The sequence below is a fragment of the Marmota marmota genome, unplaced genomic scaffold (genome assembly GCF_001458135.2).
Source record: "Marmota marmota marmota unplaced genomic scaffold, marMar, whole genome shotgun sequence".
In the NCBI taxonomy this organism is placed as follows: domain Eukaryota; kingdom Metazoa; phylum Chordata; class Mammalia; order Rodentia; family Sciuridae; genus Marmota; species Marmota marmota.
In genome coordinates this window covers 7,494,688-7,513,912 of record NW_026000101.1, presented here as the reverse complement: position 1 = coordinate 7,513,912, position 19,225 = coordinate 7,494,688, and the positions used below count along the sequence as shown (strand labels likewise).

Genomic DNA, 19,225 nt, shown 5'->3' with positions numbered 1-19,225 from the left:
ATGTGTTGGTTTGAGCAGTCAGGATAAAAGCTGTAAAAAATTCAAAACTTATTATTACTGGGAAGGGATGAAAGCTCAGAGCCCAGCATTCATTGCTTATCTTCTTCCTCCAGGATCCATTGTTACTCAGAGCTTTATTGTTTCCTTTTTTTCTTCTAGGACTCTTTGGCAATGGGAAAGGGTGAAAGTTCAGGGTCTAGCACTCAGTCCCTTCAGGACTCAGTGTTACTAGGAAGGATTAATGTTTGCCTTATTTTCTCTCCCTCCTCCCTAGTCACATTGTCTTTGGGGTTGTCATTTTCCATATTCTTCACACTTGATATTTATCTATTTTGCTAATGTTTAATATTTTATAGAGACTGCCAGTGTTCTGAATTATTTACTTATAATCTTAACTTTTGTTTTCAGGCCAGAATTACAGCAAGTTACTATTGATGGACTAGAAGTTCGTATTCCAAAAGATCCAGTGCACTTTCTGGAAGAAATACCACACTCTAGGTTTATTGAGTGCAGGTATAAAGAAGCTCGAGCATTCTTGCAGGTTAGAGACAACCAAATATTATACTTTTAAATTAAAGGAAATATGCTTATTTTTAATATTTTAGGGGGAAATGAAAGGACTTATGGACAATAGGTGAAACATAAGTTAATACTTATTGTTTTTTTTTAATAGACTTTGATGGGTTTACCATTGGTCTCTGCCTTTAGTTGCAATAGCTTATAAACTTGATAGAAGATGGTAGATTATCTTTCTGAAGCAATCCAGGAAGAATGAGGTTACTCTAGAAGATGGACCACATGGATTTAGAAAATATTTTTCTGAAAAAAAATTTTCAGAGTTTTTCTGCTGAATATGAATTTTTGTGTTCATAAGGAGTTTTTGAAGGCAAATGCTACACAAAAACCAATGCATTTTGAACTTTATTCTGTTGCTCTAGCTTTCAATGCAGTGAACATTTATTGAAAGCCTGTTTCCTAGGCTTCTGGCCCTGGGGATATAAAATGTGATTTTGAAGGGCAAGAAAGTTCGACTTTAAGAGCTAACATGAAACCAGAGATAAAGTGAAAACAGACAAAATGACAGTGGGGTTTTGGTACCCTAGTCCTGAAACTTGCCCCTTTATTTTCTGGGGTTCTCTACCACAACAACAACAACAAAACCTGCACACACAAGGAGGAACAGAATCATAAAATGAAGTACCAGCTTTATTATTGTTGCTAAGTGCCTAAGACCACAAATACAAGGTTTCTCTGATATGATCTGCTGGCACTAAAGCCTAGGCCTGGCAGCCTGAGTGGGCCTTCCTAGCCCTCTTTCTTTAGAATTGTTACAGCAGGGTTATAAAATTTACTGAGCTTCATGGATAAAAAACTAAAAAATCATATGTGTGGCTGGGCTTACTCTTGTAGGCAAGGGCTGCCCAGCATAACCTACCACATGGTATCAGGAAGCAGAAGAGAGTTTGGTGCTTAAACAAGACTCACTCTTCCTGCCTTAAGGAAATTGCTCTGGTTGCCACCTTTGTCATGGCATTTATCACAGTGTTTTGCAAATGTCTATCTTATCACCCCACTAAATTATGTGTATTTCTTGATGATAATCTTCTTATTCACCTCTGGAGCCCCAGTATCTATCACAGTATGTGACACAAAGAAAATATGCAAAAATACATGGAGAATTTGTGCTTATCTGAATCAAATGATTTTTTTTTTTGAGACCTAACAAGCATTTGCCCACTCATTTGCCTTTCTCATTTGTGAAAAGACAGCACAAAATGTAAAATGATTCACAATAACTGAAAAAATAATGTGGAGAGTATCATACTTTTTTTTTCTTTTTTTTTGGTACTACCAGAGATTGAACCCAGGGGAATTTAATCACTGATCCACATACCTAGACCTTTTTATGTTTTATTTTTAGACAGGGTTTTACTAAGTTGCTTACGGTCTAGCTAAGTTGCTGAGGCTGGCTTTGAACTTGTGATCCTCCTGCCTCAACCTCCTGAGCCACTGGTATGATAGGTATGGAATTACAGGTGTGCAATGACAGCTGATACTTTCTAATTCTATATTTCTTATCCCTGGTTTTGAAATATTAAAGCAAACAATCAGCATTTAAGTAAAGAACATGGATAAAGGATGTTCAAAGTGCAAATCAGCTTATAGCCTTATCATTCGGGTGTTTAAAGTACCATCCAACAGCAAAACTGTAATGCTGTTTGTAGGTCATATTCATGACACAAACAGATGGAACTTTGTATTCATCCACAATGTTTTTCTATATCATTCACTCACAATGAGGCAGATTTGTGATACCTAATTTGTTTTTTTCTCTTGCTAATGTATTGGTATTATTGAATGGTGTTGATAACATTTTTTTATCCTTATCCTCTTAAATGTTTCCTTCATTATTTCTTATGTTAGAACCATGATTAAAAAATAACCAGGAGAGTATGTTTTCCAATTGAAGTGAGCATGTATATATTTGAACACTTGATGGCGCCAAATAGTCTTAAATATAATGCCCAAACTGTGAATTCATCAAATAAACTTACACTGTAGACTCCTAAATTTTTTTTTTTTTTCCAGTTTAAGGCAGACACAACATCTTTATTTTATTTTATGTGGTGCTGAGGATCGAACCCAGCGGCCCCGCTCATGCCAGGCGAGCAAGTTACCGCTTGAGCCACACCCACAGCCCCTAAATTTTTTTTTAATAATGATTTTTAAACAATTTCAGGCTTAGATAAAAGTTGTGAATACAATACAAATAGCATTTTGAGTATGCTGTAGATCAGATGTTCCACCAACTCAAATAAGTTAGCATTTTCTAAAAACAAGAAAAATTAGGAAATTAATACAGATTATTACCACTTACTCCCATTGAAATCCTCATAATTATCTCATTAATGACCTTTATAATAAAAAGGAACATGTACTAATTTTCCTGTCTCCTTAGTCTCCTTCTGTTTGGGGTTTCTCAGTTCTTTTATTACTCTCATGACCTTGATACTTTTGAAGAATATGGTCCAGATATTTTGTAAAATGTTACTCATTTGAGGGTTTATCTGATTTTTCCTCATGTTTGATTCAGATTAAACATCTTTACAAGGAATACACAGAAGTGTATAACATCAGGTGCTGCCTGATTTTGATTTGTCCCATTGCTGTTTATGTTCATATCATGAACTTGATTTGTTTTATCTACCAGCCTCACATTAAGTTTCTATTTTTTCCTTATTAACACCCAGTGTGAAGTTACTTTATATTCTTCTTCAGACTTTTTTTTTTTTTTTTTTTGCAGTGCTGAGGATTGAACCCAGGGACTTGTGCATGCTAGGCAAGCAGCCTACCACTGAGCCACATCCCTAGACTTCCTTGTCAAACTTTCATTTGTTTTTATCAGTGTAGACTCAAGGTTTCCTATTTTATTTAAGGGATTAGATTATATTCTTAAGATTTTAACATAACAAGATGTTCTAGGCTTTTTATGTAATTTCCCCTCCCCAAGACTGGGATCAACTTTTTCTCTGATTTCTGGTTCTTTAAAGAACCTGTTTTAGTAAATTATTTTGCTACTGTGACTAAAGGACCTGACTAGAACAATTTTAGGGGAGAAAAAGTTTATTTGAGGGCTCATGGTTTCAGAGGTCTTAATCCATAGAAGGCTGGCTCCATTTCTTGGGGCTCAAGGTGAGGCTGAACATCCTGGTGGAAGAGTGTGACTGAGGGAAGCAGGTCCCATGATGGTGACCATGAAGCAAAGAGAGACTCCACTCAACCATATACAGATAAATATACCCCAAAGTCATGCCCCAATCCCTACCTTCTAGCCACATTTTACCACTTCAGTTACCACTCAGTTAATCCCTTTCAGGATTAAATCACTGAATAGGTTAAGACTTTACAACCCAATCATTCTCCCCAGAACCTTTTTGTATTGTGTTACATGTGAGCTTTTGAGGGACATCTCACATCCAAACCACAATAGAAGCCAGAATCTGGTATCCACTGCTATTTGGTTTTCCTACACACAGGCCCTCTCAGTGGACAGGGGTATGGTGTGTATCTCTATATTTTATCTTTTTCTACTAAAATCTGAATTCACATCATTATCTCTATTCCACGTACATTATAAATTTCAACTGAAAAACATAGGGTTCATTTTTGTATTTCTGGCTCCCTTTTTAACTTCCATTGTTCTTAGTATATTTACTTATTTGTTTAGTATTCCCATATATAACCAATCTCTTGACAGACCCCCTCCCCATGTGGATGTTTTTCTCACCCTGCCATGGATGTTGCTGCCCTTGTTGGGCTGCTCCTCTGTGTAGGCACCATTGTCACCCTACTCAGTCTCTGAATTCCTACATCTGGCTGCTCACCTGCAGGGTGGATCTCCTTAACCCTGCGTGGCTCTGACATCCCATAATACTAGGCCATCCCTATGCACAAAAACCTGTATTGCTCTGCCCTCCCTAATGGCTCTTGTATTGAATAGTTCAGGAAGGAAGAAGAGGAAATTTTCTCCTGACTCTATTTACTTTTAATTATTTTCACAAATCACCTACAAAGTTCAGAATTAGGATACTATACATTTTTCTAAACTTGATTTTTTTCACAGGAAAAAAATGCATTACACAATAATTCATGAGCTTCACCAATTGAATTTCAGTGAAAAATCAAAGGGAATCTGGAAATATCTGGATAACTGACCTAGGAATATCTAGACAGTTACATTCTTGTTCTTTTACTAATTTGCTCGGAGATCTCCGGAAAATATTTGAGCCTTAGTTTCCTTGTCCATAAAATGAGTAGGTACATCCTATCATGTTATTCTTCTTTGATATTTTGGAGATCTTTCTGGATCCCAGGATTCTTGTCTGTTCATTGGCTAAACAGGAAAAATTAAATGGACATATTTAAATCATGATACTAAATTTTGTCTTTTTCAAGAGGCATAGACCATATCGGGCAAAGAAAACAACATATATAAAGTCATAGAGGCTAGAAAAATTGTAGTATAATTAGAAAGTTACATTTTATTGCTGCAAAATGAATTGTAAGGAGGGCGGAGGTTAGATTGGACCAATAGTAAGGGACCAGAACATAATGTCCTTGTCTCCTAGGCCAAATAATTTAGGTCTTTGTCCTGTAGTTAGTGAAGCATCACTGAAGAATTTATAGTGCTTTCCTCAGTCCTAAAACTCTAAACATGAAAAGAATCAGAAAAACAAGAAAACTGAGTAAATGATGATAATATTTATATAAAACTTCATCTTTTACAAGGCATTTTCCTCCTTAAATCTGCCCAGCAATCATGTAAGTATAATTATTATACTCTTTTTAGGTCTTTAGGGAATAGACCAAGAAGGGGAATAGCTGGGTCAAATGGTGGCTCCATTCCCAGCTTTCCAAGAAATCTCCATACTGCTTTCCAAATTGGCTGCACCAATCTGCAGTCCCACCAGCAATGTACAAGTGTACACTTTTCCCCACATCCTCGCCAGCACTTGTTGTTGTTTGACTTCATAATGGCTGCCAATCTTACTGGAGTGAGATGGTATCTTAGGGTGGTTTTGATTTGCATTTCTCTGACTGCTAGAGATGTTGAGCATTTTTTCATGTACTTGTTGATTGACTGTATGTCCTCCTCTGAGAAGTGTCTGTTCAGGTCCTTGGCCCATTTGTTGATTGGGTTGTTTGTTCTCTTATTGTCTAATTTTTTGAGTTCTTTGTATACTCTGGATATTAGGGCTCTATCTGACCCCTTCTTGGTCTATTCCCTAAAGACCTAAAAAGAGCATGCTACAGGGACACTGCTACATCGATGTTCATAGCAGCACAGTTCACAATAGCAAGACTGTGGAACCAACCTAGATGCCCTTCAATAGACGAATGGATAAAAAAAATGTGGCATTTATACACAATGGAGTATTACTCTGCATTAAAAAATGACAAAATCATAGAATTTACAGGGAAATGGATGGCATTAGAGCAGATTATGCTAAGTGAAGCTAGCCAATCCCTAAAAAACAAATGCCAAATGTCTTCTTTGATATAAGGAGAGTAACTAAGATCAGAGTAGGGACGAAGAGCAGGAGAAGAAGATTAACATTTAACAGGGATGAGAGGTGGGAGGGAAAGGGAGAGAGAAGGGAAATTGCATGGAAATGGAAGGAGACCCTCAGGGTTATACAGTGGAGGGGGTAGAGAGAGAGGAGGGGAGGGGAGGGGAGAGGGGGGGAGGGGGGAGGGTGGAGGATGGGAAAGGCAGCGGAGCACAACAGACACTAGTATGGCAATATGTAAATCAATGGATGTGTAACTGATGTGATTCTGCAATCTGTGTATGGGGTGAAGGTGGGAGTTCATAACCCACTTGAATCAAAGTGTGGAATATGATATGTCAAGAAATTTTTAATGTTTTGAACAACCCACAATAAAAAATTTAAAAAAAATAATAATTATTATACTCAATTACAGATGAGAAAATTAGATCTAAGAGAGGTTTGTTTATTCTTTCATTCTCTCATTGATTCAACAAAAATGCAGGCTCTGTTCTAGTCACTGGGAAATATGTCATAAATAGCATGAAGTAACCTTCTTCACTGAACTTATTTTCTTCCAGGATTATATGCAGAAGGTCATAGCTAAAAAGAAATGATCATAAATTTGAACACATATAATTTGATTCAAAATCCTCTTTCCTCTTTACTATGCAGTTTTTAAAGGACAGTAGCATCAATGAATGATGAAAGCATCATTTAATTTATTTTGCTTCAGTTATACTTGTAACTATCTTAATTAGCCTTCTTTTCCCCCTAATTGCCCACCCTGCCAAATTGTGACTGGAAGGAGGAAGTTGATAAAAGTATAAGTGTATTCCTTCTTGGTCTCTCCTAAAAACTACTCTTATATTCTTATTTTAATGTGTGACTAAGAAGTAACTATAAAACTTGATATTTATTATAGAAAATATATATAATATGGGGTTAATTACCAGATATAATTCAGATGTCACAGGAATGTTTCCAGCAATTTGGAAATGGCTCTAATAGCTGACTATTGTTTATTTAATCTGTAGCAGTACCTTGATGATAACACTGTGGAAGCTATGGTTTTTCGGAAGAGTGCTAAGGAATTATTGCAACTAGCAGCCAAAACGTTAAAGAAATTGGGAGTGCGCTTTTGGCTGAGCAGTGGAACTTGCTTAGGTAAAATTCTTCCTGCTTTATGTTTGTCTTCTCGTCATTTATCCTTTTTTGTCTTTAGGGATAACCAATTAAGTTGATAAAACATTAGTGACATTCACAGTGTAATATTTATAGACTGAGTAAACATTTATGCATGCAGCAAAGATCAATATTGATTTTTTTAAAGAAAATTAATTTCAGAAATATAAAGTAGAATCTTTGGAAGACTATGTTTGTATTTACCAAACAGTGTAAGTAACGTGTATAAAATTTACATCAGAATATGTATGGAGACTATAGTTCATTTTCAGGTAATCTTTAAACTAGCATTTTATTATTTCTATTCTAAAGATTGTTTTTTGCTTTTTAAAAAAACTCATATTTTTTTAACTTATATATCTAATGAGAGGAAGAGTGAAAGGGGTGTCGTAAGGTATACAGACCTTTTCCATATCATTCAGAGTATCACTGATTAGATAACATTATTCATCAGCAAGGGAGAACTACAGACTTTTCTGTAGTCCTTAGACAAGTTGCTATTAGAACCTAACAAAAATTTTCAAATCTATGACCACTATTCATTAGATCAGACTTCTTTGGAATTTAGAATTATTTAGAATCTTAAAAGTTGTTCTATTTTTGTTTCCTGTTATTAAAACTATGGTTGATTGTAGCTGTATTTATTGTTTCTTGATTAGAACTTCACCTTCTGCTTTCATAGAGTTGCCATATAATTTATTGTTCAAATAAGGATACCTTTGAGAGTGAAATGAAATGCCATAGCTATTTATTCTGGTACAACAGGTATAAACTCTGATATGTGGTTATCCTTCTGTTGGGCCACATTGGACGATTACATGATTCTTCCCATCAAGGAGCTTACAACTAGAATAAGCTAAAAGAGGAACATTGCTCACACAATTGTTTGGTATTTGCTTTAAGGTTTAACTGTAGAAGCAAAGTTGTGTTATAGTCTGTGTCATTAAAAATACTTCTTGGAGCTGGGGATGTGGCTCAAGCGGTAGTGCGCTTGCCTTGCATGCATGCAGCCTGGGTTCAATCCTCAGCACCACATATAAATAAAGATGTTGTGTCCGCCGAAAAATATAAAATAAATATTTTTAAAAATTCTCTCTCTCTCTCTCTCTCTAAGAAAAAAAATACTTCTTAAACATTTTTGTCATAGCTGGGCATGGTAGCATACACCTATAATCCCAGCAACTAGGGAAACTGAGGCAAGAGGATTCCAAGTTCAAGATCAGCCTCAGCAACTTAGCAAAACCCTGTCTCAAAATAAAATATAAAAGGGGGTGGGGATAAAGTGTCCCTGGGTTCAAAAAACAAAGTAAACATTTGTCATAGTTTGTTTTGACTTTTTAGACCCATGCTTTTCTTGATTTAAGAGTATTTTTGAAATAAGAAAGTTGTATTAGATGAGCCTTCCATTTTTTATAGTTTATAATTATTTATTAGATTATCTTGGAATTCCTATAGCACTGTCTATCAGGATAATTGTTGATACTTATTTAGCAATGTCTGTTAGGGTAAATGTGGAATATTGTTTACTTTTAAATAATTTGGATGGAAAGATTAGTAGGATAATAAGGGAAACTCAGAAGTCTTCAGTAATTTATTTTTTTAGGACAATGCTCTAGTATCTTAGTGAATAGACATAATAAACACTTTAATATCTTTTGGCAGTGTGTTGAAAATTGAAGCTAATGTTGCTCCTTTTTAAATATTATCCATCAGAAATGAGCTATTCAGAGCTGGTTAATTCTATAAATATTGACTCAGGAAAGGTATAATGATTAATAAAATTGTTTTTAGCACACCTTAAAAGAAGCCTCCATCACTAAAATGTCAATGATTAAACATTCTGAACAGCAACTTAACTTTTTAAATGGATGGCCCATTATGGGTTGGAAGCTCAATAATGGGCCATTTATTTACTCATATAAATGCCAATTCTCTTTAAAAAATGAAAATAAAGTAGATGACCCAGTTAATACATTTAAAGCTAATGATTTATACAGAAATTAAATATGTCATGAAAGGTTATGAGAAGTTGAGTGCTCAGACCAGTGAAGAAATTTAGATAGACTAGATAGATGGACAGATTCCTATACCTGAGTCTTTTCATTTGGAATTTAATGTTCTAAAAAATAGTTTTGAAAAAGAATTCTCAGTCTAACCCTGTGAAGTAAAATCCATTGTTACAAAGATCAGCTATTATAATGACCAATTTTTAAATTTAAATTTTTAATAAAAATTATGTTTTGTTTTAGGATGGTATCGGCAGTGCAATATTATTCCTTATAGCAAAGATGTTGACCTAGGGATTTTTATACAAGATTACAAATCTGATATTATTATAGCATTTCAGGATGCAGGACTTCCACTCAAACACAAGTTTGGGAAGGTCAGTAACAAAACTTGTCTTTATTTTATAAGTGACATATCTCAATGATAGAGTTGATAGTATGTAACTCAGACATAATTTTTTTTGTTTTAATAGCAATAGTTTATTTTGGCAAGTGTTGCTGGTATAGATGTAGCAAAATTTTTTTAAAAATAAGTGAGTTGAGTAAAATATTTTAAATATAATTGGGGGTCCAGTTCTGAGTAGATCACTACATTTGCCTAAGAAAACTGCTCAATATGAAAAAAAATGGAACACTGCACAATTTGTGTGTCATCATTGCACAGGGACATGCTAATCTTCTTTGCATTGTTCCAATTTTAGTATACGTGTTGCTGGAGCTAGCAGTGCTTATATAATTTTGTCACTCCGTATCAATGGATTCAATGGATGTTTGTTACCACTTGTGATTTCTGCACGATTTAATGAAAAGCTTGGAAAATCTGGCTTTTAATCTATCAGAGAGGAAAGAAGGATCTTGGACTCTTGTAAATGAATTTATTGTTACTTTATTAGGCAATAATAAAAATTTAATGTAAAAAGTAATCCCATCCACTTTATCTGAAGTTATATTGTTTCTCATTAGTCGTTTAATTTTATGTTTATCTCTGAATTAATGTCATTATAATTATCAACACAAAACATTTCACTGATTGCTAGGGGGTAGAAATTTAGAATCATTTTAAAGAAGTACTTCAATTTCTTGTTTATCTCACATGTCTTAAGTTATAGCAGTTTCCTCAGAGGTCTATTTCTCAGGGATAGGATATTATGGTGAAGATAAAATGTTACTCCAGACAATTTGATTTCTATGCTCCTAAGCCCATGACCCTTTGTGATCATCTTGCTCTTAATTTGCCTGTCCCAGGGGAAGTATTATCCTGTAAAGCAAGTAGAAATATATTTAGTCTCTGGAAAATTATTTCTTTCATCAAAAATAATCATCCTATTTTTCTAAAAAGGTTTAATCAAATATTTTCCTGAGGTCTAAGTCAAAGCAATAGAGCTTTTGTCATTTAACATTTACTGAACATTCACCATGTCTGGTACTGTTCTCTGCACCTGGAACACGAAGATGAATAAATTACAGTTCTTATCTTTGAGAAGCTCACTGATTTGGAGGGTGGAGGGGACACAAATTTTTATGTGACTACTAATGAAATAGACAGCTATACCAAATCTGATGGACACATAATTATTTATAGGATAAGTACTTTAAGGAAATCCTCTCAATTTTTTTTCTGTACCTTAATTTTTTATTTATTCTTTTATCATGTATATAATGTAATGATCTGTGCTAGTATGTGGTTATATGAAATGCTGCTTTACTTACTTATCGATTGATTATGATGAGAGACTTATTTCCTGATTGTTTTTCTTGGTTATTAAGGAAGTAATTTTTCTTTGGATCCTTTCCTTCTTTAGTCAGAAAGGGACTCTGGAGCAGAATGTTTCCATTTTCTCTGCAGTGATAATTTTAACTACCATAAGTCATTTACTCTGAGTTGTCATCTGTTGTAAGAAACATTATTTTTATGTGCATTTAAGAAATTAAACATTACTACTGATACATCCTAATTTCAGAGGTGCTACAACTTGAAAAAAACATGTATCTTAAAATTAATGCTCTGTATATATAAAAGATAAGAATCCTTTTATTTTTCTAAATTTTTTTTTAAATGTATTGCCATTATTTCAATCTATGAAAGTTTTCATCTTCACCCTAGGTGGAAGACAGCTTGGAACTATCCTTCCAGGGAAAAGATGATGTAAAACTTGACATTTTTTTCTTCTATGAAGAGACTGACCATATGTGGAATGGAGGCACTCAGGCCAAATCAGGAAAAAAATTTAAGTACGAATCAGATAAGTATTTATTAAAAGTGGCTATAGAAGTAATTTCAGAAAGAAAAAAATAGGGGAGGGCTAGGGCTATAGCTCAGTGGTAGAGTGCCAGCCTCGCGTATATGAGGCACTGGGTTTGATCCTCAGCACCACATAAAAATAAATAAGTATATAGTGTCCACCTACAACTAAAAAAAAAATAGTTTTGAGGCTGAGATTGTGGCTCAGCGGTAGAGCGCTCACTTAGCATGGGCAGGACCCGGGTTCGATCCTCAGCACCACACGAAAATAAAGGCATTTTGTTGTGTCCATCTACACTTAAAAAAATAAATATTTAAAAAGAATAGTTTTAAAAAAACAGGGGAATAACTGAAAGAAAAAGAACCCACATTTGTCAAGACTCCATTATTTAGTTTATGCTTTCTTAGCTTACCCATAGAGTCTAGTTATACCCGTGAAGGGAGAACCTCCTATAAGGACAGTCTGGGAGGAGGAAATATTCCTAGGTTTATCAATTGAAGGAGTCATGATCAAAACTCTGAAGTCATCAAAAAGAGAATATCAAAGCAAGGAACACAAAAATCAAGCTCAGAGAACAAAGTAAAAAACACTGCCCATCACAGTTATAGGAGTCTGATAATTATATAGGAATGGGTTAGGGTTGGTAAGGAGATAGTCATGGTGAAATGAAGTTTAAATGAAGTTTAAATGAGTGCTGGGCAAGCTTTAGAAATGTGCCTGTAATGTAGAAATAAAGAATATACTTTGGGCATAACAGCTACCATAGTTTATCAATGAATGATGTAACAGTATTTTACATGTGACTAATAAAGGGAAAACACTGTTATATGACACATGATTCACAGATTGGGAAGAGAGGTGTTCAGAATTGATGAAATTTAGTATGTTAGATTGGTATCATTAATACTTAAATTTTTTAAAATGCTGACCTACTCAAAGTCTTATATTGGATAAGACAAAAATGACATTAGAGTACTTGCTCTCTTCTGTAATGCACACCATCCACGGAGTGGGGTAGAATGGAAAGAGAGAGTGAGCAAGAACACACCAGCCCAAAGAGCATAGGCTTGGGTCAGGCAACCCTGAGAAATTTCATCTCCACCCTAACTTTGACAATTCAACTTCTCTGAATATGAAGTGCCTCATCTATTAAATTTAGGTAAGAACTACTGTATCAGCACTGTTCTGAACACTGCTATAGCACTGTTTCAGGCACAACCCAACCTGAGGATCTGTGAGGCTCTGAGAACTTAAGTGTTATTTGTTCAAGTAAATGAAGCAGTCAGACAGCAGTCTGTATCTAGAGTTCAGACTTTTAACCACTATTCACAATATCCCGTACATAACTTAGTGCTTAGTACTTAGTAAGTTAGCAGCATTTAGGGACTTATTGATATTGTTATCTAGTATTATTAATTTTATGATTACAATGTGATCACTATCATTAGTGCCATTATCATGGTAGTCACGTGACCAGTGGCATAAATTTACCTCACCAACTACCTGAGATTGGGGCTTCTATTAGTTAATATATTTGAGCCATTGAACATAAAGGAGAATTCTATAAATAGGAAGGATTTCCAGACTCATCCTGATTTCTTCTAAGTACATTGACCCACCCTCCTGGGGTCCCTGAATTTTTATCTGAAGGCAAGGAGTCTTTATGTAAGATTGAACTTGTTCTGAAAGTTTGAGAGTAGTTCAAACCTTTTTTCAGAGTCATAAAGCATCCCCAAACTGATGCTGATCCTAGAGCACATTCTTGAAGCTTTTATTATAGTTTTTCTTTTCTTTCTAAATGACAACAAACTCCTTTTTGCTGGGTAAGCTCTGATTCAAAGAATTAGAAATTAGTAAATTAATGAATCAGAAATTAGTAAATTAATAAAACAGAAATTAGTAAATTAATAAGTATATATTTGACTGTCATTGCGGCTAAATGAACATGAGGGTTAAATGTTTTAGACATTCAACTATAGTTTGTTTAAAATATGAAAGAGATGCCAATTTTAATTAGGGGGTTTTTGAAAAATTTGTTTTAAAGTATAACAATAAAAAATAGTGCATGGAGCCAGTGTGCTTGCTTTAGAATCCCAGCACTACATTTAACCAACTACATTACTTTGGGCAAGTTTTTTCATCTTTTTCCAGAGTTTTCCCAACTGTAAAATGGAAATAATATGATAAATTGCCACATAAAGTGATTTTAAGGATTAAAACAGGTAATTTTTAAAAAAGAAAGCTATGAAGAATGACAAGATGCGTGGAGTAACCAGGCTTTGTGGCACACATTTGTAATTCCAGTAGCCAAAAGGCTGAGGCAGGAAGATGGCAAGTTCAAGACCAACCTCAGTAATTTAGTAAGGCCATAAACAACTTTGTGAGATCCTGTCTCAAAATAAAAAATAAAAAGGGCTGGGGGTGTGACTCAGCCCTCTAGGGTTCAATAACCAGTATCAAAGAAAAAAAAATGTCATGAATGCTAAGTAATTGTTACCTGTATTATTATTAGTAGTACTAGTGGTAGTAAACTATTCCTCCTCTTAGTCTTATGAGAAATGTACAGATTAGAGATCTGTGTAATTATCTCAGTATGAAAGTGCCACATCTGTTCTTAAAGAACTCATACAAGAGTGCCACCCTTTTTTTAAAGAAAGATAATTTCTAGAGCTAGTATTAGAGTCCTTTTGTTCTTAAATTTCCTTCTAAGGGGTGAATTTTTCTTCTTACTGACATGATATGAAACTCACAAACCTCAAAAGAACTATTCATTTCCAACCGCTACATTTCTGGATAGAAAAAGCTTCTTTCATTCTGCTTCAACTGCTCTTTATAGTAGCAGTGTTTGGGAAGTGTGAAGTGTTCTGACTATTTAACAAGAGAAATGAGCAGTGATAGAACTGTCTGGACAGATGGTGTGAGTCCCAGATTTTCTATCACGTTACTGTGACCTTAAAAGGCAGAGAAAAGAACAGGAGATGGCTGTGTGAAATAGTTTCTTTGGAAGATTCCCCTAGCCATATGCCATTTTCATTCTTTTCGGCACTGTTTACTTTAAGGAAATCTATTTTTAACACTACCATTCCTAGGGGGGAAGAACCCAAACCTTTAAAACTAATGTAAGGGTCTTTTTATCTTTTATAATACTCTATTTTTTATTCATGTGTAGTTCATGCTGAGAAACATTATAGAAAGCGTGCCATTTTTTAAGAGACTGAAAGGAACTCTGGAGAGAAAGATTCTCTTCTTTCTAAACTTTACTCTGCTTGCCTACAGAAAAATGTCTTGGTCATAAGATTGAATAATAATTTGAATATTAACAGCAAAAATAAAGATACAGCTAGCAGGGTATCTGTTAGATATAAGGCACTATGATAGGTACTTTATGTATTTAATTTTAGATAATCCTTATATTGTCACAGTGGGCTAGGTATTTTCACCAGTTGTTAGACATGAGGAAACTACAGCTCAGAGAAGTAAAGTAATTTTATTCAAGATCATTGGCCATGAATGTCAGAGCCAAAATTTAACCTCAGACCTGTTCAACTTGAGCCTAAATGTTTTCTGCTCAGAGTTAAAAGGGTAAGTGAGTTAATGTAACTCATTTAGAACAGTGCCTGGCACATTGTAAGTACCATGTCAGAATTAGCTACTGCCACTACTATCATTACTATGTGGCTATTACTACTGCTATGCTGTATAGGCACAAAGCATAGCACTTAAACACAGCACTGACTTAGTTAACTTTCTATTCTCTGGGCAAGCATTTTCTTACAGGTATCATAACACTCATTCTGTTCACTCTTTTTAACTCCTGAACATAAAGTCATCTTTTATCAAATATTCAAATTCCAAATTTTGTTTTTAACTATTGTCTTCATTTTTTAAAAAAATATTTTTTAGTTATACATGAGCACAATATCTTTATTATTTTATTTATTTGTTTTTATATGGTATTGAGGATCGAACCCAGTGTCTTACATATGTGAGGCAAGCGCTGTCACTGAGCCACAACCCCAGCCCTTCATTTTTTGTATCTATTTGTCTTCTTGAGAATTTAGATCACTAGTAATAAAAAATGGTGAATATAAAACTGTGCCTCCAGAATGTGAAGTTTTTATTCCACAACTTTACAGTTACAGTTCCTGGTTAGGTTTCTTTGGGTTATTTCTTCCCTATCCATCTAAATCAGCTGGTGTGAATTTTAGAGGTAATCATAATAGTTAACTTTTATTTTATTTTATTTTTGGTAGTGCTGGGGATCAAACAGGGCCTTGAGCACAAGCTGGGCAAATGCTTTACCACTGAGCGCTATCCCCAACCCAATAGTTAACTTTTATTGAATTCTTACTATATGCTAGACACTACCACACTTTTATGTGCATCATCTTGTTTAACCCTCAAAATAGACTTATAAGGGAGAGTTTAATATTGTTGTCTTTAATTAATGAATGAGGAATCTAGTTAGAGCTAAGACTCAGACCTAGGTCAATATCACTTTAGAGCCCATGTCCTTACTATAAGCCCATGTCCTTAATACTAATCTTTTTAGTATTATGAATAATTCTTCCATGAAAACATAGTTGCAGTAATACAGCTACTGCTGCATCCTTAAATAGGAAATTTTCCATCCCTAGGCTGTGAGTGGTTCCTTATATCTTCTTTTTTTTTTTTCCTTATATCTTCTTATATTTTTATATTTTCAGTTTCTGCTTATTGGATAGATCTTCAGAAAATTTGGATTCATACTTGGAGAACTACATTCATATCCGAGTGTGACTCCTTTGTAATTTATTACTTCATTTCTATAAAATTTATTTCTAACTAGTCTATTTTCAGGATACTAATGTGAATATAACTTAGTTTCTGCTCTCAAGGATCTCGTAATCTAGACCATAAAACAATATAACATTAAAGTACTTTATGTCAGCAGTAGAGTAATTGAACTATGTGCAATCTATAGTTGAGGTGCCAGATCAACCCTATCTAGAAACAACTGCAAGGAAGTGTAATTTCAAAACAGGTTGGTTAGGCAGACTTAAGAGGAGTATGGAGAAAGTCCTAATAATAGGGTTAGTTAACTATTTTTTTCTATTCTGATTGTTCCTTTTTTTAAATTTAATGAAGTCTGATAGTATATCTTTGCATAAAATAAAAGCTTTATTAGGGATTTTTACATACACACAGGAATGTTATTGAACCATTTAAAAAAAAAAAAGAATGAAATCCTATAATTTGTAGCAAAAATAGATGTAACTAGAGGACATTGTTAAGTAAGCCAGACCAAAAAAGATAAGTACCGCATGTTCTCTCTTACGTGGAAGTTTTAAAAAGTTGACTTGAGTGTAGAATACTGATTATTATCATTTGGAAAGAGGTGAGGGATAAAGAGAGACTACATTTGATCAGTGCTCATCATATACATGTATTGAACTATCATTCCATTAATATGTACAATTAATACATTAATAAAAATAAATAAAAGGAAATAAGGTCAAATTGTCTTTATTTGGCCATATCATCATACATAGAAATTTTATAGCTTTGCCATTGAGGTCATCAGCGATTATATATCACATTTATTATTTACCCCAAGCTAAACTCCATGCTCAGTAAATATGTTAAATGAATTAATGAATGAATGGATGTGTGGATTAATTGATGTTTACTGATTCTGAAAAAAAGTGAGCCTTTTAGAGCTTTGATTCATTGCCAGATTGCCTTTCTAAAAAATGATACAAATTTTTGTGTAATCAGCATGAATGAATGAGAGTGCAAACTTTACTACATGTTACTGAGTTTTGCAATTTAATTATAGCCCTTCATGACTCCCCTGATAGTTCCTTTAAGTAACTTTTTTTCACTTTTTCTCATTAATCTAATATATCTTTGAAGCATCGTAAAAATGGATCAGCCATCCATGGCAAGTTACTAACAGTTATTACCTTTCTGTTAACTTTTCCAAACATCTATTGGCTTTTAGTGGTGCAAAGCACATCTTTTTCCCAACCTTTCAGTTGCATTTTCAAAATTTATCTATAAAATATTACAATATATCTGAATATTTCATTTTGAATATTTGTTAGGCACTTTTTATTTAGAGACTTCTATATCTAAAATATACATGTGTGATTTTAGTTGAGTGAGCTTCAGGTTTCTCCATAACATGAAGATAACACTGCATACCTCATGGCATGTAATGCTTATATTGAATAATATTGTGAAATTACCTGATTCAGTGCTTGACACATAATAGATTCTCAGTTGTCCACTGATTCTGAGTTAAGCAGGCAGAACCTCGAAGTCCAGTTAGGGAGGTTCATTGCCATGTAATAATTAGAAAAAAAAAATCACAAATAGTGAATTAAAGCCTACCAGATGTAACAAAGATGAATACAAACTTATACTACATAATTGCAGAGAGACAGTTTGTAAGAATAAAACAAGTACAGAGAATGCTGAGGTAAGGGTAGAGGCAGCACAATTTGAATATTGCTATTAAATTAGATTGAGTTGGCTCTAAGAAAGGAGATTTAATCTGAGTGTAGAAAGATGATATTGAGCAATATTGGTGAAGCAGTTAATTGACAGAAAGACTTAATATTTGACTGCAGAGTCTTTTATTTAATGTAATAAACAATAGAATCTCTTAGGGCTTTAGGTGGGGAATGTAATAAGATACAAGCCCTGTTGAGGAATACTGTTATAGCTAATATGTGTAGGCATGAAGAAGTGAAAGAGACTGTTAGTACAGAAACCTACAGAAAAAGCTGGTATAGTAAGCTAGACTTAGGTGTATGAGAACCTATGCTAAACAGGAGGTAATTGGGAAAAGTAGTAAAATGAAACTAAACAAACAAACAAACCCTCCATGCCTGGCTATGAACAAGGGAGTCCTCAATCTGAATGGGAATTCAAGAACTCTTAAGGATTCAAAGTAAAACATAAGTTTATAGTCTAGAGAAGATTAGGAAATAGAAAATAATCATTAATATTTTAATTGAAGTGTAACACATACACATAAAGGTACACATACAGAAAGTGTTTAGCTCCAAAAATCATCCAGTAAACAATCATGTAGCTAGAATCTCAGTCAAAAAATAGATATTTGGAGCCAGGTGAGGTGGCGCAGGCCTGTAATCCCAGCAGTTCAGGAGGCTGAGACAGAAGGATTGAGAGTTCAAAGCCAGCCTCAGCAAAGTTAAGGTGCTAAGCAAGTAAGACCTTGTCTCTAAATAAAATACAAAATAGGGGCTAGGGATATGGCTCAGTGGTCAAGTGCCCCTGAGTTCAATACCCTGTACCCACCTCCCTGCAAAAAAAAAAAAAAAGATATTTGGACCTGGTGTGGTGGTGCACTCCTATAATCCCAGGAGGATCACAAGTTTGTGATTCTAGACAACTTAGCAAGATCACATCTCAAAATACAAAAGGCTGATGTTGTGGTTTGAAAATAGAGTGTTTGCCTAACATGTACAAGGCCATGGGTTCAATCCGTGGTATGGCAAAAAAACAATATTTACCAGCATCCCAGAGGCCTATATATTTGCCCTCACAATCAACTCCTTTTTCCCACAAAGATACAACTGTCCTGTCTTCTAATATTAGTTTAGTTATACCTGGTTTTTCATTTTGCAGAAATAGAATTGTGTTCCTCATCTTTTTTTTTTTTTTTTTTTTTTTTTTATTGTGGGTTGTTCAAAACATTACAAATTTCTTGACATATCATATTCGACACTTT

At 34.3% G+C, this 19,225-nt stretch overlaps 1 protein-coding gene and 1 non-coding gene across 22 annotated transcripts in view; one reads left to right on the top strand and one right to left on the bottom strand.

Moving 5' to 3' along the window:
- The window catches only part of Fktn (fukutin), a 96,589-nt gene that overhangs the window by 30,946 nt on the left and 46,418 nt on the right, over positions 1–19,225 (top strand). For 18 of the 21 annotated variants that reach the window (XM_048783246.1, XM_048783256.1, XM_048783251.1 and 15 more), the window contains 4 exons: positions 409–541; positions 7,088–7,217; positions 9,485–9,618; positions 11,346–11,473. In XM_048783246.1, coding sequence (XP_048639203.1) covers positions 409–541; positions 7,088–7,217; positions 9,485–9,618; positions 11,346–11,473 — 525 coding nt within the window. Of the gene's footprint in view, positions 1–408; positions 542–7,087; positions 7,218–9,484; positions 9,619–9,942; positions 10,107–11,345; positions 11,474–16,190; positions 17,824–19,225 lie in introns of those variants that run through there. The other 3 variants (XM_048783264.1, XM_048783265.1, XM_048783266.1) reach the window with 3 other exon arrangements.
- LOC125610728 lies at positions 9,862–9,964 on the bottom strand. The gene has a single exon (XR_007340728.1). It is a non-coding gene; the product is annotated as a U6 spliceosomal RNA (small nuclear RNA).